This window comes from Ciconia boyciana, chromosome 1 (assembly GCF_034638445.1).
Source record: "Ciconia boyciana chromosome 1, ASM3463844v1, whole genome shotgun sequence".
NCBI lineage: Eukaryota > Metazoa > Chordata > Aves > Ciconiiformes > Ciconiidae > Ciconia > Ciconia boyciana.
In genome coordinates this window covers 147653827-147677297 of record NC_132934.1, presented here as the reverse complement: position 1 = coordinate 147677297, position 23471 = coordinate 147653827, and the positions used below count along the sequence as shown (strand labels likewise).

General features: G+C 38.3%; 1 protein-coding gene across 2 annotated transcripts in view; it reads left to right on the top strand.

The window, feature by feature from the left end:
* The window catches only part of TSGA10 (testis specific 10), a 37178-nt gene extending 18667 nt beyond the window's left edge, over window positions 1-18511 (top strand). The window contains exons 12-19 of one of the 2 annotated variants that reach the window (XM_072849667.1): window positions 91-259; window positions 2425-2535; window positions 3097-3282; window positions 7629-7831; window positions 8155-8259; window positions 12169-12303; window positions 16095-16177; window positions 18322-18511. In XM_072849667.1, the coding sequence (XP_072705768.1) occupies window positions 91-259; window positions 2425-2535; window positions 3097-3282; window positions 7629-7831; window positions 8155-8259; window positions 12169-12303; window positions 16095-16155 (970 nt within the window). In that variant the 3' untranslated portion in view covers window positions 16156-16177; window positions 18322-18511. Of the gene's footprint in view, window positions 1-90; window positions 260-2424; window positions 2536-3096; window positions 3283-7628; window positions 7832-8154; window positions 8260-12168; window positions 12304-15233 lie in introns of both variants that reach the window. The other variant, XM_072849666.1, reaches the window with a different exon arrangement.
* Window positions 18512-23471: the final 4960 nt, after the last annotated feature.

Sequence of the window (23471 nt, the reverse complement as noted above, 5' to 3'; positions counted from 1 at the left end):
GACTTGCAAACTTAACCACTGGAAAAGCTGTCATTTGTATTAGGTTGGGCAGTATTTTCATACCTGAAGTATTTCTTATTTGCTGCATAGAAAATCTGCTGAAGCGCTCTGTATCTGTGAGAAAGATATCACCAGTTTGCATCAACAGCTACAAGAAACCAATGAAGAACTTGCACGGACTAACCAGAACAGAGAATCATTAGCTCAGGAGAATGACAGGTTACAAGAGCATCTTTCTAATGTTAAGCAAGAAAATCAGGTATATTTGTACCCTTGACTAAAAAGGAAAATTGTGTATTTTTCAAGTAGTGCATAGAATTGGTGGGCCCTCATCTGAAGTAAATCTGCAGACTAGTTTTTAAGCTCATTTTTCAAACTCTGATTTTTCCCTTATTGCTCTCGTATAAAGAGGACCAGCTATTCTTACATAATGGTTTGGACGTTTATCTTGAGGAACAACTAATTAATGTTTTTTTCTGATCTTCATGTAAAAACACTGGCAGTTATGACTATTATATAGAAAAGTACTATAAAGGAGGCAGCGAGTATTTGTTACACTGTGCTGTGACTGGCCTAGAGTACTTAAGAGCTTATGAATTTGACTTGCTAATAATTTAACACAGAACATGCTTTAATAAGGTTCAAAACTTTATCAATAGTATTGTATTTACATTCCCTTAAAGTGGCTTTTGGATAAAAGATGATGGAAATATTTGGTTGTAATACAACATTACATTATCTACTGTGTTATTTATCTTTGTGCAGTTACTAATGAAAGTAGTTAAAATACTTGAAGTGTCATCTCATGCACACACAATGCTCATGCATCAATGTGTTTTCCAAGCAGCTAGAAATTAAACTTAATTAAGCTTAATACCTGTAGTCGTTCATAACTGTGTAATGTTCTGTCTTTTCTTCTTTTTGTTCAACCTCTTGCCTTCATGTAGGTTTTCTGATACTTGCTCTTTCTTCTCTGCAGTTATTCTACTGCTTAGGATATCTTTGTCTTTGAAAATACTTTCTGCTCACCTGGCTTTCTCTTCCTCTAGAAGTGCTACCCAGGTTTGAAAGAGCAGATTAACTTCACCTGATTTTAGCTATAAAAGTTTTAAATTATTAAGGCTCCCTTTTAAGTGAAGAAAAGTCCTCCAGAAGGAGATTCATCCCATCCCAGTTTTAAAAAGTGATTCATTTTATCTGTCTCTCTCCCTTCATTATAGAGGAATTGTAGCTAACTAGTTTAGATCAGGTGCCTAATTCTGCCCTGCAAAAATTAGGTGAGACAACTCCCATGCTAAATAACTCTTCTCTCAAACACATTAATATTTTCTCTTCAGCGCCCTCCTTAAGTATGCTAGAAAAGTCGAAGTCCTAGTAGCTTTAACCACCAAAGGTAGGAAGTGAGTGTCACTAGAAACATGGATTGCTGAAAGAGGTTACTCCAGGGAATCACTATTCTTTACCTTCTCTCAGAATCACAGTTGATACTGATGAGGTCAGCTGGTACAAAACAAAGCCTCCTGTTGCTTCTAGCTACTTTTGAAAGCTTCATGGTTTTCTTTGCAATGCCTGGATGCTTGTAGAAGCAGTTAGAAACAAAAGGTCTTAGCCTCGCAGGACCAACTACTTTTTAATGGGCTTGCTTCTATAATATGTAATGGTTCCTCTAGGTTCTTCCATTAATTTAGGTGGTATTTAAAGTAGCATTCCCTTTTCTTCAGTTGGGTTTACTGGAAAAGTTCACAGAACCTCTCTCAGCAATTCACAGCCTTTTCACGGTAGGAACAGGAGTTTCTCCATAGCCTACTTCCCCCCCCCCGCCTCCAGTTCCCACACCTGAGCGTTACAGTAATTTTGTAAGGAAGGAAGAGTTTCTGAACAGGGCAGTTCAAGACAGCCTTTCTGCAGGTTTTTTCTATACTGTTCTATTTCTCAAGCAATAGTTGCCAGAACTGTGCGCATTCTCCTAATACTTGTGGCTTTATTTCTCCTGATTAGGAGATAACCACTTAATTAGTTAATTCCATTTCTAGCTATCTTCTGCTTTTTCAAATGGGGGCTTTTAAGAGACTGTAACATGTAAAAAAGAGGGAATGGATTCTGAGCCCTGCTCCTTAAATGGGGCAGGCTATTTTGTCATGACCACCTAGCTGCTTAATAAACTTTTTCTTCTTAACTGCTACATTCTTTTATTGACATTTTTCTTCTTTTTAAGAAGATTTAGCATTATTTGTAAGTCAAAGAAGGTAAATATTTTTGACATATGCAAAATTTTATTTATAGTAATATACATGGTTTAGATTTTATATAGCCTTTAAATAACTAGTTAATAAAGCCATAGGCGCTAGATACACACTAATTCTATTTTTTTGTAAAGGTACAAACAGTATATTTTAACTTTATAAAACAAATCTTTCTTCACAGGTACTATATAAAAAACTAGCAAAGTACCAGAATGAGCTTGATGATATGAAGTTGAAAGCCCAGGATTCAAACACAGATATTGTCAGGCTGAAGGGTGCACTGAATTCTAAAGTGAGTATATGGATTAAATCTGTTAATAAAAGCTCTTGTTTTACCTAAAAATGAAATTTTAACCATATTTCCATGGAAGAATTTGCTTCCTAGCTTAAACTTATTTGCATTCTACTAACATGTTTTTAATAGTCTGAACACATTTTCTTATCTGTTTTTGCAGTACACAAGTAAGGAAGTATATTTCGCTGTGTTTTTTATATATATGTGTGTGTGTTTATTAAACTTAAGCATTCAGACAGTGAATAATACAGAGACTTGGGACTCTTTTGTCTTTATTACCATACGTGATTAATAGTACCCCCCCCCATTTCTGCAGTATATTGCTATACCTTATATTTGTAATGTTAATTTAGCCATTTTTAACAGATGTCTTTTGAGCATTAAAATGCAGCCATTTTGAACAAACACCGGTTCCTGAGAAGTCTCTCAATATTTTAGTTAAATGGCAAAGTTTTCAATGGAAAGAGAACATCCAATACCATGTCATACCTGTAGATGTATAGATATCCCTATTTAGTGAAGCTTACTGTAAACTATTAAACAAGCTTTATGTGTTAGGAGAGAGAGAACTGTGAGCTTTTGGAGAATTACCACAAAGCCTGTGAACAAGGAGAAAGTTGGAAAGCAAAATACCATCAAGCAGAAGCAGACTGTAGCTCTGTTAGACAGGCACTGATCAGTGCGGAGTCTGAGAACCGCAGGTTGAAAGAGAAAATGGAGTCCTTTGAAACAGAGATGGAGCAAGTAAGTTGAAAGCATTCTTTCCATAGTTCACCCTTGAAATGGTCTGGTACTATTTTAAGCCTGCAGCTGTTTAAAATTATGCTTAATGCCACTTGTCATATTTTAGAGATACTTGCTACAATGAACTATATGAAGTTTGAGTTTATTTAATAACATGACTAGAATTCCATTGGTCACACTTGGAAAAGAAATCTTGAAAAATAACTTTTTTCCTTGAAATATGCTATTATAAAATGCTTTCATGTTTGGAATGACTGAAGGCATAATGTCACACACAACTCCACAGCCTACCTGAAACATACCTAGAGCTTTGTCACCTGTTACGTTCTTGTCCCTGCTTTTTCTTGCTTCCAGCTTTTCAACCTTCTTTCCACTGCTTTAGGGGTCCCAAAGATCCTCTTCCCACTTGAAAATCTGAAGAACTTAAAGGGACATGTACAGCATGGCTTTGAAAATACGTTATGAACATATAAGCTATCTTCTGGTTTTGGGTTGTTACCATTTTTGTTGCAGATCATCTCTGCTTCCTGAATATCACGTAGGCTACTGAGGACTACCCGTGCACGTTAGATACTCAGGAGGAACTGAGCTGCTGCTGTTCAGGAAATGGATGAGAACATAACAGTAGCAAAACAACACAGGAAGATTGTGTGGCAGATTTTGACTTTTTTTAAATATAATAAAACTGGTACATGGTCCTAGTTTGTCCAGCCAGCCTCAGCATGTACATTTTCAGCCAGCCTCAGATGGGTAGAAATTTCATCCTTCTAATTCCTTCCCAGACACCTGCTATTAAGTATCACAATAAACAGGCCTCTTCATGAAAACTGTGTCAACAAATTGAGGCAGAATTCCAGATGGATATCGTGTTCAGGTTCATAGCAGTTACATGTAAGGCAAATATCTAAAACACAGAAGTTTTTATTCAAAAATCTTAACGTGCTTAGCAGTGCCCTGTGTTCCTTGTGCTTTTTTTAGGCAAGACAGAGCTAGAATTAATGTGACGTGCTCCCCCTACAGTCATCTCTTTTGGTCTCATTCCTAAGAAATCCTTCAAGGAAGCCACAGTGCTTTTACTGTCCATTTGCTTTTGTCAACAACCTCCCAGACTCATTCTGCCACCTACTGAAAATTAAATAGTTAAAAGTGACCAGAAACACAGGTCAAGTGTCACAGGGCAAAATACAGGCATTTTTTCAAAAAGGGAAAACCTAGGGTATGTTAATTTAAAATACACAAAATTCTGAACGCCTTTAGTCAGAACTGCTGCTGCTGGCTTGTGGACTTCTCTTTAGTGTGACTTCTGTCATCTCTCAGTCATGCCTGAGTTTATGGGTGACAGGAGTATAAATATGACTGACAGTATCTCAGCATTCACTGATCATCTACATGCAAGAATACATTTTATTGCTAAAATAAGAGGGTCTAATCTGAAAATGGAATGGGGCCCATGGCAGAATTTTGAACCTTATTAGCTCTGCAGAAGGAGTAGAATTCTAGGAATAGAGTTTAAAATGTCAGTAGCGGATTTTGCTGTCAGAAGCAAGAACTCTTCTCTTCTAGTTTTTATATACGGGATTTATTTAAAGAAATAACTTTAAAGTTGATGCCAGAATAAATGACTGCTGCCTCTTAAAATTCACCACAATTACATAGAGATATTTTTGTAGTATTTTGGAAGCAGTTTTAAATTTTCTTTGCAGTAGAGTTTTTTGATTATCTGATACTGCTTTACTGTAGCATTTAACAACAGAAGCAGCATACAAGTCTCAGATTTCTGCCTTAAGCAAGTCTCCTGTGAAAATGAAAGGAGAGCTTCAAAACATACATCAGAGAGAGTCTCTATACTTGCAAATCTCACATCTACACAAGAACTTTGCATTAAACTAGATGCAGTCAAAGAACTAGTACATCAGCAGTTAACTTACACCGCAGAGAAAGTAGAAAGGGTATGTGAAATATATTAGAAAAATAAGTTCATGTTAATGTTATACTTAAGGGTTCTAAATCTACCTTGGGATCTAGAATAATCAAAGAAATGCCTATTGATGATTAGTGTTTCAGGTTTTTGAATGTTTACTTTGGCATTCTGCAGAGGCTTACTCCTCAGAGGGTGGATGCTGTATACTATTTGAAAAGCTCACTGCGTTGCAAGGTTTTACTGTGAATACTCAAAAGTCAGGACCTAAAATTACTGGTTGTTTTCTTGAAAGATGTCTTGGACTTTACGTCTAGTCGCTAAGTAAGCAGAATAGCTGGAGTAGTTTATTAGCAAAGAAACTTGACATGGACTTTAAAATGCTTGACTGTTTTAGGAAACCCTTTAACAATCTCTCCTTAATTTACCTTGAAAATAAATTTCTGTCGACCTTGATTTTTACAAAAACTATAAAATTAATGTTTGATAGGCAAATTTTTAAATACTCAGCTTGAATAAACTGAAAAATTGTTCATACATACTCAGATTATTCAGATATTTTCAGTATGATTCTATCACTGTCCTGTGTGTTCTCTGCTCCAGCTGAGATAATTTCTTGTTCTTTACAGGCTTCCAGCATTCTCGTTTGACCTTTATACCTGTTCCATACTCCATGGGTAAAACTGCTGTTTGACAGTTGGTTATTTGTTCCAGCCAAATATGTGTGATGTCTTTTGTATGCTTGTGGAATCCTCTATGATGCTTTCGATAAGGCAATTTCCAGCATATGACGTTTTTCTGAAGCTTTTGTGAGATCTAATATGACTAAGCCTTCCTGAGATTGTCACTGAAGGGGCTTGCTGGGCCTGTGGAGAGCAGCAACAGTTTCAGGAGAGAGAAATGCAGAAATGCAGTTGGAAAGTTGGAGAAAAGCCTGCCGTTCAGAAGTTTTCACTAATTTTTTCATACCTTTCAGCCAATAGTCTTTCATCAGCCATGTATAACCTTGAGATAGGGCTCTTATTTTATGGAGTATTCCAATGCAGAAATCTGCACTACTAGATTGCAGCATATGTATATTCAGAAGTGGAAATTAAACCTGATGCCGAATATATTTTTAAATATTATTCTTTCAGTGTTTCTAATACTGTTTATTTTCCTATAACTTATGCTGTCTACAGTTTTCAGTATTCTTTTGTTCTGAAGTACAAAAGTAGAATATCAAAACTTTATAGGCAAAGGAACTAGATTTTTGATTGACAGTTAGTAGAAAATTGGATCTTTCAGATTGAAAATACCTTTTAGTTTAGTTTGGTAAAACCAAATCATTTGGCTTTTGCTTTGGAAAGTGAAAAATGCTTTTTTATTTTTTAAATTTTTTTCCTTTATTTTTTTATTTCTTTTTTCTTTTTTCTCTTATTTTTTTTTAATTTTATTTTATTTTTTCTTAATTATTTTTTTTTTTTTAATTCCCTGTTGGCCTATGACCTGAGTTCTCTAAGTATCTTCCTGGTTTGAACACACAAGTGGTTATCCTTTGAAAATTCTGAAGAATGTGCTGAAGAGGTGGGGTGTTTGTTAAGATGTCTCGGTTCATAGATTTACTGTGACCTTTGGGTGAGCATTATTGTGCTTAATGTAAACTAGGTTTGAGTAAAATACAGATAAAAGTGTTTGCAGTACTCCAGATGGACTCAGTTAGACATACTAAAATGCATACATGAAAAGATGAAGGAAAAATACCATCTAGTTTTTCTAGCTAAGATTAAACCAGGCAGTTTTCTGTGTCTCTGTAGCTGACTCAATACACATTTTCCTGACTCACTGTCTCTGGGATTTTTATTTTTTTCTTTTTGTGTAGTTATGTCTCAGGTATGTCCATTGTTCCATTTTCAGTGGAACATACTAGGTTTTATGGGTATTCTTCTTTTTTAGGTTCCCCCAAGATGTATAGATGCTTAATCTTGTTTTGGATTTTATTCGTTTTCCCTTTACCCTCAAATTTATTCTTGACGCTCCTTCAAGTAAAATAAGTGTCATCTCACTCTGCTGGAGATGCAGATATTGGTTTGTTATACCAGGTGTCATTTCCTGCATGCAAATGGTTAATCAGTAGTTTCTTGCCTCAACAAAATGTATAACTTCCTTGCTCTTCTTTAATGATTCTGTCTACAGTCTCTATCCATTGATCCGTATATTTCGTAGGATTTTGTCGTTTCTATCAAGTACATTTTCATTCGGATATATACATTGGGTGAATTTGTAAATCTGACACAGGATTTTGACTGAGGGCAAATATAACACTAATCATCCATCTCGGAGTGAGAGCAAATTTTGGTCATTGATCCAGACTTCCTTTTTTCTTATTATCTTTTTTTTTTTCAAGTTTACCATAATAGGTAGAGAAAACTTTAAAATCTTTGTTTAGCTGCAGAGCAAGTGTGAGTCATCCCATTCTGAAATAGAGCTGCTGAGAAAACAACTGGGAAATGAAAGAGCATCTATGAAAAACCTGGAATCTTTGCTTGTTTCCAGTCGTGAGAGAGAATTTCAGTCACAGATAGCAAAGCAAGAAAAAGACTCTGAAATTCAGTTTCTCATGGAACAGCTTGCTTTAGGAGAAAATAAACTGTGAGTAAATGACCAGGAGAATATTACAGTTTTTTTCATTCTTCCCAAGTGTATATACACACAGATGGTTTTATATCTAGCTGCGTTTTCAAATGGCCAATGTACCTTGATTACTTTAACAGCAGAAGATACCGAAAACCTGCTTCTGATTCCTCAGCTATACCCTAATAGACTTTTTTGTGTAGTGTTATATTTTACTCCAAAAAAACGTTCTTAATCTCAATTGCATGGTATAGCTGCCCTTTTAATTTTAGATAATTGTATTTGGTAACGTACTTGGAGGATTATAGTTGCTATCTAATTAAAGTGTATGGACTTTACAGTGCTGTGCAGAGTCGAGATTTTACTCAGCTCAGAATTAGAGCAGCTCAGCTAGAGTCGGAACTGGATATCACCAAAAGACAGCTGGGGACTGAGTGCTTTGAAAGGTAAGTATATGTTTTTGTATTGCGCTTCCTGCATCTAACTGGGGTGAAATGCAATGTAGTACTAAGACTTAGACTAATCAGTAGGATAAACAGCAAACTTTGGTTTTGCTCTGCTGTACATCTCCTGTGTGTTCAGAGGCTATTCATGTCACTGAATTCAGCCTGTGTAGCTGTTACACATGCTGTCTAAATTAGTTGTCTACGTTCCCTTTATAGCCAGTGGAATGAGACAGTGAGATAAACTGCCCTCTGGAATTGCCTGTTTTGGGATGGGATGGATCACTTTCCTGAAGATGCTCGTCTGTCTTCACTTATTTATAGTGATGCTTGTCTCGATCTATAGTGAGAGTCTAGGTGACTAGTTGGCTAGACAAGTGATTTATAGACTAATAAGTTCTGCGATAGAAATGGCTACCTTTCGGCTACAGCTGTACTAGTGAACTAAAGCAGGTCAGAGCATTGACTTGAGGGGGTTCACGCAACTGTATACTTCTCCTTACAGTTTAATTGTTAGTACACACTCTGGAATGATTTTAGCCCATACCAACCCACCTTCTCCCAGGTACTGCTTGGGGCACAGAAGGTGCTAGGGATGGTTCCCAAATGGCAGTACAGCCAAAGGTTTTTTTTGTTTTGTTGTTTTTTGGTTTGTTTTTTTTTTTTTTGTGGGAAGAGAGTTTAAGAATATGTACAAGCTGTTTCATATGATTTGGCCACAGTACCAGAGAGCAGTCCCTGGCCTGCCTCATGAGTTAGTTTATCTATGTAGTCTCCGTGTCTTTAATAGTTTTCTTATCTGTGAAACAACAGTACTTCTCTATTTCATGGATGTATTGAGGATAAAATATTACTGTCAGGCATTATTTTGGGTATGTAAAAGAGATGGCTAAAAGAAGCAGAGTGATGTGATTATAGCATAGGTTTGAGAATCAAGTGCATTGTTTAATTGTAGTAAATTACTTCATTGATACTCTGTTCTTTCATAGGTAAGGATGGAGGTATTGGAGGGGGCACCTCTATAGCTGATCTTAGGTCTTTTAAAGATGGATTTCTTAGATGTCTCAGTGTATATTTCAATTTCAAATTGAATTCTCTTTTACCTTGAAGTCATGGCAAAAACTGCTAAACTTTTGGGTTAGATGTGCAAGTGAGTTTAAAAGGTGGCATCATTTGTGCTTCTTCAGCTGCATATGAGCAGCTGAATGCTCATATGCACAGAATGAGCCAGACTGTATGCTAATACAGGAGTACCTATTTTTTAAAAGAAACTCAATCTTCTTCAGACTGTTGTTTCTCTACTCCCCATGTGAGTGCATCCATCTCATGGTGTATGGGTGCTCCCTGGTAGGGACTGCAAGTGTTTCTTCTTGAAGTGTTCATTGGCAGAAAGTCAAATCAGCCTCCATACTTAATCTCTTCCCCTAGTTAAGGATAATTTGTTACTCACGTGGTTGTTTATAGTTGCAATAATATCAATGCTTAGTTTACAGTTGGTTAGCAAAACAAATATTATAGTGAGCCTATGCTAAGGCAAAGATTGCCTGTTTTCATTCTTGGAGAGAATTTCTCTTCTACTTCAAGAGAATTACAAACATAATTATCTGAATTGTTTTGAAAAGAACAAACCTAGGTTCCATTATGCAGTCTGCAAGTCTGTTGCAAAAACAATATGCAGAAATCTTAGATAGCAAAGACTGAAATGTCATATAAAAATCCGAGGCTGACATTAGATTTAGCTGTCTTTGAAAGGCTAGAGCTTTTCTCTCTTTTTGGCTTTTTCATAAAATCAAAACAGTGTCCCTTCTGTGTCCTGCAAAGGTTACAAGAATTTTATTTCTTTTCTGTTTTTCCTCAGAAAGTCATGCTTTACAAGAGCAGGTATCTATCTCTTTTGCTTGCAGGGAAAGGGATTAAAGCTCCAAGTTGGCTTCGTACAGCCAGCCAATCTATTTTTCTGGTACTGGCAAGTGAAAACCAGAAAATTAGCCAGAGAGGAAAAATACTATCATTAAAGTCAGTATCATGATAGTATATAATGGAAGCAGCAGATGTCAGTACTGACTGGGGTTTTTTTTGTTGTCAGTTTAAACAAGTGGGTAGATGATATCCTTGTTCTAACACTGACTTAGCTGGTTGTATTGATTTACTGCCTTGGCACAGAATGAAATAATGCCTGAAATTAGGAGGTAGAAGTGCCAATGCTGTCAGGCCTTGAATGAGCACCAACACAGTGATACCAGGTGGCTTAATCCATCTGTCTGGGTTTTTCTTTACCAGTCAGGAAAAGCACCTCCCCATCCCTCCCATCCTCCTGACTGTGGAAGCAGTTTGGACTCATGTGGAAACAACAGGTTTGATTTATTGTCCTGTTCTGGCTGTGGTGACCAAGCACAGGGACTGACTGTCAGATACGCCTGGACAACCCCAAGTGCATGACTTGCATATCTTTTTATCCCTTTCTGTTTCTTGATCCTCCTTTTTGCTGTCCTTTTACTTCCCTTTCTCTGCCTCAGTCTCCCCCCAAATAAAAAACTTGCCCGTGGTTACTTTTCCCCATTGGTCACAGGTTTGCTACATTCATACCCAAACTTGATATTCTACAGGGCAATGTTACCTGTGAGAGCTGCAAGCAGCTGCACTCTGACTTCCCACCATTGCCAGCACCATCTTGACCGTTAAAGACAGTACAACATGTGCATAGTAGAGCCCTTAAAAGCAATAATGCTAGTAAGAGTAGCAGTCAATGTAGATAGGTCTGGTTCCATAGTCTTTACAGGGCATATGACCCCTCCCCAGGCACAAGGTTGTGGGATGTTGGTAGCTAGGTGGAAGACTGTTACCATCTCCACTGGGCTCCTGCTGCTAGAGGGAGCCCTTTTCTTGCCTGTAGATTCAGATCTGTGAGCTGGTGCTGGATCTGATCCCTCTCCTGCAGGTTTTGGTGATCTGCTTCAATGGTCCACTCCATAGGTAGTTCTGTGTTCATAGCTAAGTCACACTGGAGTCAGTTTCAGTTCAATACCATACAGGCAGTCCTAGTTATACCTTCATTTGCAAGGTTTTGGGCAACTTGGAGTCCTTTTTTTCCAGCCTGGGTCAGTGCTATCCTCCCAATACACCTATTCATTTATAATGAACCATTGTCCAGGTTTTACTGGGGTTATCCACTGAAACGCAGGGGTTGTTGTAGCCACCCTTCCTAGTAGTTTCCCAATCCAACCCAGACTAGATTCTCCTTATGTAAACAATTGGCAGCCTGAAACCAGGATCCCAGATGAGTATGTCTCTCCAAAATTTTCTAATGTAGTATCCAATCCCGTGTACTTCCTCCCCCTACACCCAGATGCAGGAGTTACAGATTGATCCGGTATCCAGGCCCCACCTCTTGCAGTCAAAATGACTAGACTGCTATTTTATAACCTTCCCACTGTGAGTCCAGCATTTTTTGAATATCCACCAGCTCCAGGGCACTTTAGGTAGACTCTAGTCCACTGGCCTCAAACAGCACAAAAATACCACAAGCAACACTGTTTTTACATTAATGTCATTGCTGATTTTAGTGATTGTCCTTATGGTGCAGACTTGTGAATAACTTTAAAATTAAGCTGTTCCTCCCTGGAGATTTTTACAGTTTTTAGAGTTTAATGTGCAGCAAACCATGGCTGGCTTCTGTCTTTTAGGGAAAATAGAGACAATGGATATGTAGAACTAAATCTGAGTAAGGGATTAATACAGATAGAGTCACTAATCTGTCTTTCAGAGAAGTACATGATAAACACCACATCTTCTTTTAAAATAAAATAAAATTTTAAAAGCTAACAATCTTAAATAGAAAAAAAATATAATAATGACTGAGATAATTTTGATGATTTTTCAAAAGTGCTTAGTCTCACTCTAATGTTTATTTAGGGAATGTGCTGTACAGGAGCTTCGACGCCAGAATCGTACAATCCCATATCAGTTAAGCTCTACATTAAGAACATCATCACCTGAACATTCCCATAATCGATCTCCTGATTGGTCTCTGGACTGGTCCCTGGAAGGGTAAGTGGTTCAACAACATACAAGTTCCAGACACTGAGGGGGAAAAATAAATAAAAATAAAAGGAGGAACTCTGATATTTCTTGTTGTAATATTGGCTGAATTCCATGGAATTACATTGGTCCAAGAAAAGTTACAAGAAGATTCAAGACCACAATATTTTGATGATACTCCTTTTATTTTGTTTTATTGAGCTATATCAAAACTATATGGTTAATAGCAACTACTTACACCAGGATGCTATAGTCATAAATTCTTAAAACAGTAATAGAAATAATGCTACAGAAATCTCTACTTGACTTGTCACCATTTTGTGCAGATGTAGATGTAAGTATTTTCATCTTTCCTGCATAAAAGCTCACGACTATTCAGCCTTTCTTCTAGTAGTTTTCAGAATAGTTTTTACTCTATATATGTGCATTTTTTACAAGAAACATAAATGCATTCTAAAAGTCTTCAAATACTTGTAACCCTGAGGAGGAGCAAGCCCAGCTTTCCTTTCAACAATCAGTGAAATGGAGCCTCCACAATATGCAGCTACTCCCGTATCAGTTTCAGTCTCAGCTTAGTTTCATATTTGGTAGCTGTGTGCTTGTTGCATCACACTTTTGTGGTAGATTGATGGCAGCATGCATTAAAAAAAATTGCCAGTTGAGGAGGAAAAAATCTCAATTCATGATTTGCAGGAAATAATTTCTGCTTTTGAGATGGTTATGTACTTCCAAGATGAATTTTGTTAATACTTTGGTAACTGAGATTATTACCTTTGGCACTTGATTAATCTTTGTTACCAAAGGCTCCTTTAAGTACAGAGGTCCTAGGAATATGAGACAAGTTTCCTCGGGTCAGTGAGCTGGTTCTGGTGCCCTTAATGGGAAAACACAGCTGTGCAAGACAGTGATTTTGTAGCTATTGCAAGTCCTTGATAGCAAGTACAGGGAATCTCCATTCCTCTGATAGAACTGCATCTACTCCTCCTTAGTCTGAGCACAGCGCAGCTCTTCAATTTGTTGAAATAAGCATTGTATCATTTGGAATGGTTTAATTTACTTTTAATTACCATAACACTTTCTTCTATTTTTGATACTGTATAAAGAAAAGAGGGATCAATCCATGTCATCACGCTGATACTAACGATTATGGTGCTCTTTCTATTTGTATCACCCCCTTTTCAGGGTGATAGCATTCCTTTCTAATTAGTAAACTTCTGGCTAAATACTGAATCAAGACTAATCTACAAACCAGGTTATGAATTCAACTCCTTTCTTGTTTGCTTTTTAGGTTTGGGGGTCGGGGGGGGGGTTGTTCGTTGTTGGGGGGGGTTTTTTGGGTTGTTTTTTTTTTCCTCTCCTGGCTGGCCTGATGTAGCATGATCTGCTTTTGCACATTCCTGGGCATCAATGAGTTTAAGGACTAAAAATGAAATATGTGAGCCAGGTATAAATAGTTTGTTTGCTTAAAATCTTCAGTTGGATTAAGCTAAATCTTTCTCAATTAAATCAATGTAGCTTTTGAGTGCAAATGAACTCATTTTTTTTCTGCTTAATTATTTTCCATTTTTGAGTGCTCAAGATACTAATAAAATTCATAACTTTTTTCCTTATCCAGCTCTTTGTTATACTTTCTTGGCTAAGTGGGAAGAACTAGGGTTGTTCCAGACTTACTTATTTATACTAAATGGTTTTGGATTGTTTTCATTAAAAAATCCTGTGCAATAAAAATAGAAACTTTGGTAGTCTGTGCTATGTTTTAAAAGCTTAACTGGAAAGAATTTATCAGGTTTGTGTAGTGTGGTGATACAGTGATGAATAAAATAGCCTGTTTGATAAAGTTGTCCTGAGATAGAGCAAAGATCTGAATCTGGATCTGTTTGCTTTGTACAAGTGATTTACATTTGATTTACCTATGTCTGGGTGAGTGCTCTAATGTCCAGAATACTAAAGTTCTTGATAAATTTTATGTCAAGAACTTAGAGTTTGTATCAAGAAAAAGACGGAATAGTAGACATGTCTGAAATATTTATGGATGATTAAATCATTTCCCTCCCAGCTAACTCTATAAAGATTCAGAAAACTTCACGGAGATCAGAATGAAAGAAAACCCAATGTAAAGTATGGCCTGACACAGAGTAAAAGCAAAAATATTAGTGCAAACATTTGGGTGTAATCATCAGCAGAATCACAGAATTAAGACTTTTAAAATAGATATATGGGCAACTGATGAAACACAATCTAGGTGTGAGTTCCTGTTGGATTTAAAGCAGAATACTACTAGAAATAATCCTCCAGGAAGTGAAATTTCATTTTTCAATTGCTCGAAGATAACTCACCAGAGATTGAAAAAGATATTGTAGAAACAACTGTTCTTTGGTAGAGAGGCTTCTTCCACAGCTAACGTCTGACTCTGCAGTACATGAAGTATAATGAGATAGCAGTCCTGGAATCACCGTTAATACCCCTCCTCCTCTACAGTGTTTTGGTGCTATTTTAGCAGACAGACTGTGATGGGAGAAGAGGCAGACAGTCATCTTTTTATTTTATTGAGAATGTGATATCAGAAGTAAATTGGACAGTAACTTTTTCTTATTCTTCCATCTTTCTCTGTCTTTATTGCACCAGACTCCTCGTTTCAGTAAAGTGAAAAGGATGTGCCTTGTAGTTTGTCTTGCAGACCTAGTGGGAAAGACATTTTCTGTCTGATTTTCTTAAGTGATAGGAGTCCAAAGCTTGCCTTTCACTTCAAAGAGCATTGTAGCACTTTTATACAACAAAATCTAATCCTTCAAATGATCTGGATTGACAGTTGAAGAGACTGGGAAGCCTGCTCAAAGTGCTTTCAGAATCAAAACCTTAATATTTTGTACATGGAAACATCAGAATGTATTGCTGTATTCACTGAAGGTGAAACAAATTAGATTTATTTTTCTTTCTAGGAATTCTTGTTTCAAGGACTTATAATGTTATATTCACAATGGCTTGTGAAGACTCTGCGCACCATCTGGAAAGTTAGAGTTCAAGTTTAATGCTCATTTAATTATCATTTTTTCCCTGCTGAAGGCTAAATTTCATTAAATCTATTTCACAAATGCTTGCACAGGTTTTTTGTCACTCTTAATGTTGTTCAGTGGGAAGAAATCAGTCTAGCTAGCTTCCTCTCCCACACCTCTTCCAGCTCTTGTATTGTGTGATGGCCCATCTCACACAAACAGGAAAAAACCCCGCAAGTTCCATTGACTGTACTGACAGTGTGCTTTTATTTCAATAGTGTGCATAAGTTTAAAATTAGATTATAATTTGGATGTATTTGGATGTATTTTTGCTGAACTATGTATTATGCTTGAGAGAATGCTGTGCCATCTCAAGGTAGGAGGAATTTGGGGTTTTTTTCCCCCCTTCAAACCTGACTGACTTATGAATTTGGATAAATAAGATAGTAGCGCCAGCAGATACCAGTGTTTCAATGTCCATCCATGAAGATATGTATTTTTTGGTATGTTTCCATACTTAATGCAGGTGTGTTCAATTTCTAAGAATTTCATTAAAACTGCACAAAGTTTCTACTTAGAGTTCTTTAATATGAACGCGTACTGTTTGGTGATAGTTATTGGCACTTAAACTTGCTCAGAATTTCTGCACTTTATGTCATAACATTTGTCTGTGTTCTATATTCTCACACTTTAAATGCAAGAGAAAATGTAAAATTCTATCCTGTAAATCATCTGGGAAATCTACACTTCTGTATATGGAAACAGAGAAGTAATTTCATTTAAAGTACCCATTTTTTTTTTTAATAGATTCATCCTTCTTGCTATCTTCATAAAAGAATTTTTAAAAATGTCTCCAGTTTATTTTTGAAAGCAAAGGCACGTTGGTCATGGTAATGGTTTAAACATCTATCTTGCATGTATGTTCCTTCATATGAATGGTTTGTGATAACCTGACTACTCAACATTAACATTAATGTTTCAGTAATGATTAAAGACAGCATAGCCCATATGAATGCTCCAAACTGCCTTTTAAAACCTGTTGATATGAGCTGTAAATATGACTCTGTTGCTTTTTAGGAACAGGTAGCTTTAAAAGGCCTGTAAAATATAAATATATACCTGTAACACAAATTCTAGGATTATCTTCCATAAGAGCAACAATATTTTTCTGTACAGGTGAATTTATTTTAATTTGTAGGTCCTGATTCTTAATTCTTTATTTGGGGGACAGCCACTGAAGTAATTTCAGCAATCACCAGTGTTAATGGGACTACTTGCAAGTAATGAAGACTCTAGGATCAGACATAATGATATTAACCATTTCCATATTGTGCAGTTATTAAAAGGCATATTGTACACTTTTCCCAGATGAGAGAAGATGATTATCTCATCATCCCAGAAGATGAGAAAGGGGTTTGTTGTTTTGCAATCATATTGTCATATTGATTTTTTTAGAAGATGATCACAAAAAAGTTTGAGAAATGTGATCTTAGTCTATAAAACTAATACCCTATCATTTAGAAGATGAGGAGGAGAGATTAGATAAACATAAAATAGATAAAACTGACTTCTTTTTGGGAGCGGATATACTGTGCAGAGGCACATGTCCTAAGATGTAATTCCTTAGTTGCAATAATGATAGCTTTTCAATATAAGATCATAAAGAAGTCAGTAACGAGGTGCTCCCCTACAAAGTAAAAGTGCAAGATTCTTAAGCAATTTGGACTTTAAAATTCTGCTCTTAAGTAGAGAGGATTAAGGGAATATGAGGTTATAAATATCAAGATGTAATAAACTTGCTTTTTGTAGAGTACTCTGATAAAGTAATAGCCTTTTATTATTAGGGTTAGCCTTTGTTTAGAAAATGTTACAGAAATGAGAACCTTGTTTTCTGCAGGCAAATTGCAAAGGGCTCATCAGGTCATGGATGGGGCCAAAGGAACTTTTGCCAATGGTGATGGGATATAGACTTCAAGTGACTTCTGACAGCAATTAATTGCTATGTAATTATTGATGGCTAAAAGAAAAAAAATAATTCAAGTCAGTATATTCAGAGAGCAGCATCACTGTAGTGGCAACCCCCCTATATCTGACCTAATGCAAACTCAGAAACTGAAAGAAAGAAAAAATGAAATAATTAATTGAATTTGCTGAAGTTTGCAAATAATACCTGTTAGTTTAACAAAAAAGCTGCTTGTTGGCAATGCCTGTAGTAATAGCCCAAGAGGACTTGAACAGTATTTGTTGGTTGGGAATTGTATGTACTACTCCAATAGTATATTCTAAAAACCTTCAGACCATTGCTGAATATGAAATTTTGCTTCATCCTTAACTAAAGATAAATAATGAGCTCAAACAGAGTATTTACAGTTCTTTACTTTTGGTTGCAAACTTTCTAATCTGTAACACCCTAATTTTTTAAAAAAACAGGAAGTACTGTTGAATATGCCCAAAGTGAACTGTGTTATACATTTTGTGATAGCAGCTATTTCCTCATAATGTGGGTTACTCCTGGTAGGGTGATTTTCTTGTTGTTGCTTTATTACTGTATTTTGGTTGGAAAGAAACATACACCAAAAATCTATTTATCATTTGTTTGCATTTGTGACACTTATTTGCAACTGTGAATGACGCTATATTTGATTTTTATACATTTTTTTAATTGCCTTTTACCGCAATGTTTTTACATAAGCAAACCTGAAAATACAATTTGTGATTTTATATGAAGTAAGAGCATGCTAAACTTGTTCTCAGCTACTCTGTGATGATCTAAAATTACCTGTTTTGCATAACAAAGAATCCTATAGTATTTTAAAAAGTATTCATGCTCTTCTGCAGCAATATTTTTCTAATTTCTAGCCACTGGTTACGGAGTTGTTTCCAGCTGATTTTGCTTACCCGTGGCAGTGGAAACTGTCACCATTAATCAGCAGAAGGTATTTTACTTGAGCATAACTGGTTTACAGGGTTTGTATTAGAAAGAATTCAGTGCCTCTGGTATCATCCCTCCTTAGTCTCTTTTCCTTCATCCTAGAAGAAACAGAAGCTACTTTGTATACAGAACAGTATCTCCACTACAGGTATAGTCCCACCAAGAAGGAAGAATTCATTGTGTGTTGCTGGGTAGAAGTATTTCACTGTTTTTTGTAAAATCTATGCAAGCAACGTTTCAGCAGCATTTGGAACCATGTATCTGTGTGATTTATCCTACTGTTTCCACTCAAAGAAAACCAGATTATTTTTTTTTCCTTTCAGTCACTAATAAAGCTTGAACTTTAGCAACATGTAAGCGGAGTTAAGATTCTGTTGTCAGTGTTAAAGCAAATGGTTTTAGTCTTTGACCAGGGAGAATGCTCATGGTATGGGGTACTCTATAGAGCTGAGTGTTTTATTTTACACCCCTCCCCCCCCGCCCCACTTTCTTCTGAGAGCATCAGTAGAGGCTGTAGAATATTACATTGGCACATGGCTTTCAATATCAGATACTCCTTAGCAGCTCTGTTTACTCTCTTGCTTTTGTATATTTATTTAATCTGACTTTGATATTAGCAGATCTTAAATGACACAACAGAATGCATATAAAGTTAGTATATATATATATATGGAATATTTAACTAGGTAATTTGCATTAGCTCTTCGTTCCATTTCGTAGTGATTTCAGTAGGAATAGCCTTGCAACAAGGAATACAAGTTGTTTTACTGATAACAGACTGGAGTGTCTGTAAAGAAGTGATTTTTTTTTTTTTTTTAAATAAAAGAAAGCAAGAGGTTTTTTAAATGTATCTTGCACTCTTAATGATCTTTCCTCTGATCCACTGAACCTTCATATTAATTTCCAGCAGAGGGAGTATGTGAAATGAAGATGAATGAATCATACATAGCTTTATGGTATTGACATACACAGTTATCTGAACACGTGGAAAGATATTTCACAGTTGGTTTTAGGTTTTGGACACTTTCCACACAGAAGAAAAATAGCTTGATAAGATTGACAAAATTTTCATGTGACTTACCTTGGATTGACTATGTCAAAGTATATCCTCATTCCATGACATCAATCAGATTTTTTTTTTTATTAATAAACTTTGAAGAAATGAAGTTTGCTATAATTAAAACATTATGTATAAGACATGGCCTGAAATGATACTTCCATCCAATGGATTTTTTTTACTCCCTAATACATTGCAATTCGATTTCTCTCTTGGCTGTCCCACATTTGACTTTTAATAAAATCTGTGAAGCAGTTTAATCATTTATTTCAGCAGATGTAAAAGTCCAAGCTTAGTTTTAAGTGTCCAAGCTTAGTTTTAAATTTCCTAGCTTGTGCTTCCCATCTACAGTGTATTTTCAGTGTTTTTATTTCCTGAGGTGGAAGAAGAACAAACATTTTTTTTTTATCTTGAATGCAGCCTACACCCAAGCAATTTATAGAGTACACAAAGCAGAAAACTTCTTTGTTGTCAGAGCTGCAGTGCTGCCCAGCAGGTGAACGATGTGCTTCTCAGATTTGCTTTACACAAGGGTATGTCTTTCCTGCACACATTAGTGTTTTATAAAATTACTGTTGGCAGAATATCATACGCATTTTAAAAAAAATGCTACTTAACAGAAATAAAACCTATAATTGAATTTATTTTTTGACCCACAGTGGCTGCTCTAGAAGTAATGTTGAAATGATTTCTCATTTTAAGACTGAGTGTGCACCAGTTTTCCATTTTCATTTCTGCTCCCCTTACCACTGCCGTAAGAAACAATCAAGCTCCATAGCATTTTTCATTCTAACATTTTTACCTTGGACTGCAAGACAATGTAGTGTGGTATTCTTTTTTTCAGGCAACACCTGTGTTTTCTATGCAAAACTGCTGTCCTCAGACTCACTGACTTTACACCAGCGAGACTGACTGTAGAGACATAGATGCTATGTGCTGAAACTAGAACTCACAAGTTTGAGATAAATTTATTGAAATCAATAGATGCCAAAGTGGGAGACTATTCCGTTGATGTTATTTTTGAAGTCTTCCAGCCAGTTCCTCCAGCCTTCCTTTTTCATCTCTTGCATGGAAACTAAGCTTCAAATACACTATTTGAATATCCACATGTACTACTATTCACAGCTGCAAGCAACTTCAGCTAAAGCCTTTCATTCGGATACCACTGTAAGGATCTTGACTAATTTTTAATTTGCGTCTGATCCTACTGACTGTAGCTACGTTCTGCAATTACCCCGCCAACTCCAACGGTCTTTAACTCTCTTGAGAAAAAAAACTGGAGATGGCCAGTTGCTGCTTTAAACCACTAGTGGTAGGCGAAGGGGAAAGAAAAGCCAAGGCAGAAAGCTCTAGTGGTGAAACAGTTCTTTTACAATTGTTGGTTTGCTCTCCTCCCCTCAGCCCCGTGTACCTCAGGGACCCAACCGGGGTCAACGTCTTCCCAACGCCGGCCCGAGGCGGGGGGCCTGGGCTGCCCTGGCTGCCATGCCCTTTACCTCAGCGTCGCACCCAGCCCGCCAGCTCCCCGGGCAGCGCTGCCGGCTTGCCTCGCCTCTGGCCCCACGGCTGCGGGCGGGTCCTGGGCTGCAGGTGGCTGCCGGGCCCGCCGCCGGGGAGGAGTGAGGCAGGGCTGCGGGCAGGTGGCTGCGGGTCAGTGGCTCTGGCGCGGCGCGCTCGGATGGGCCGGTGCCGCCTGACTCATTCCCCGTCGCCTCCCGGGCGCTGCCAGCCGCGGGCACCGCTCCCCTGCCGCCTGCGGGCTGCCGGTGCCCCGGGTTGCGCCGCGGCCGGCGGCGGAGGGCTGCCGCCTCGCTCCTCTCACGGGCCCCAGGTGAGTGAAGGCAGCGCGGAGCCCCTCACGGAGCCCCGCCGCCGGCAGCGTGTAAGTAAGTCCCCGTGGAGTCCCGGGCAAGCGCCTCGCCGCGGAGCGCTGGGAGGCCTCAGCGGCTCTGCCGCTCCCCGTCTTACCGGCGGCCCCGCGCGGCGGGAGGCGAGGAAGCGGCGGCAGGTGCCCAAAGATGGACGCTGCAGGCTCTTTGCTTCGCGCTTGGTCGTGGAAGTGCGAGGAGGGGGCAGGCCCGCGTGCTGCGCCTCAGCTGCAACGCCAGGCGCCTGCGGGGTCTGCCCGCCTTTCAGCCCGCCCGCGGCGCTCCCCACTGAGCCCTCGCCTCAGCCCGCCCTCCAGCATCCCCCTTGCCCTCCGCGCTCCCCGCCGGGATCTCGCCGCCCGCCTCACTCCGCCAGGACCCCGCCAGCTCGCCGGGGGCGGCGCAGAGGGGCTCCCTCTTGCCGGGCGTCGGGCCGCGGCGGTGGAGCGCTGCCCTCAGGGGCGGGGAGGCTGGCGGCCACGGCGGTGCCCGTCCGCGGGGCCGGAGGCACCCCAGGGCGCGGGAAGCGCAGGCCGGGGGGGAAGGGCCGTGTTTCCCGTCGGGTTCTCCCGAGCCTGTTTTTCAGAGAGTATGGTGAAGGGAGACGCTTAATCCGACTCAAAATAGGCGTTTAATTAGGGGCTGAAGGCACGTAGTGGGAAGACACGGGCACTGGTTTCTATGTGCACAAAAGGCTCCTTCGCGATCGGTGTTTCAAGGTTTACCAAAGGTGTGAATAAGATTGAGGTGAACCAGGCTTGCGCTCCCACTGGCTTAACGCCACTCAGGAAGGCTGAGTTTAGCTTGCGGGCCTGTTTTCTTGCCCCGAAAGGCTGTGGCTTTCCCTCTCCCATTCCTCGGATGTCTTGCAAAATGCTCACTGGTCTGATGGCCTGAAATTATCCTTAAACGTTGTGACTTCTTCCCCTCTCTGATACATTTTCGGACATGAGACCTGAGATATCACGAGTCAGTTTTTATCGTTATTATATTAGCTTCTATTGACAAGCTTTACTGTCAATAGTATATTTAGTGTATTGAATTTTAATTGCCACTGATAGATCTTAGGTCACTGTATGGGAATCTCTTCAACTAAAGAAGCTTTTAGAGTGCAATGAAATTTATTTTAGTTGCAAAGACATCATTCTGCCAGTTTTGCCATACGATTAACTGAAGAAAATACACATGTATTTAATACCAATATAAGCACTAATTATTTGCATATTTTCATGCTGGTTAAAAACCTACGTTTTTTTCTATAGCTAGTTTAATTGTATTTCATTTGTATAAAATCATGCATGTCTTAGGCTTTATATGCATCTAAATACCAAAGCAATATAAATATCAGCTAGAAGTGTGCAATGGACTGTATGTTACATCCTTTGTCTGAAAGTAAATTGTTATTCCAGGTTAACACAGACAAGATCTTCCAGAAGTTTTGCCTCTTCTACTGTTTTCCATTATAAATCTAACATACCATAATTAGCTCCCATAAATCTTTCTTCAGTTGGATGTCATGTTCTCTACTCAGTGCTGTATATTCTCCTGTATTTGTCATCATTAAAAAGTTCATTTGCTTTATCACTCACATCTCATTAGCCTGCAAAAGTAGTAACCATGCATCAAAGCCTGTTTGATACTGATACAAGGCTGTATATCAATATCATTTTTGCATCAGAGTAATTTCTCATTCCTCGTACTGCCATGCCAATAAACACTGGGGCTTCAGTCCTTTTCCATGCAACATGATATGGATTGGTTTTATGTAAATCTTAAGTGGAAGCGAGTTCTCATCAGCAGTTTCTACAGGGCAAAGATTAGATTACAGAAGGAAAAAAATGTAACATTATTACTGCCACTTGCCTTGTAGCTCTTTAATCATTGAAAGAAGGCTGTTTCATGGTAGGAGTTGGCTTATCATTAAAGGAAAGGGAGTAGGTGCATTTAGCTTCATCCAGTGATGAAGTAGGAACTTTCTGTGGTTGTAGTGATGGGTAATTAATTTGCCTATGTACAGACGTCAGAGTTTATAGTCGGTAGAAGGTCTTGTTTCTTTGCTTTCACAATGACCTTGTGAATTTTACTTCTACTGTGTTTTTAATTAAAAATGTTTTCTTTAGCATGAAGTATGCTTGCGGATATATATTGTCTGATTCTTCTCTTGGAAAAAAAAAAAAAGTAACCCGTGCAGTAACCTTGCTGCAGTAGTGTTGCGTCTAATGTAGGGCATAGGAATATGAGTGCCTTCTGCCTGTCACTGAACTCTCCAGAGAAAAGGGCTCCGCTCACATGCGACCTGTAGCGTTACTGATATCCTCTGCTATCCC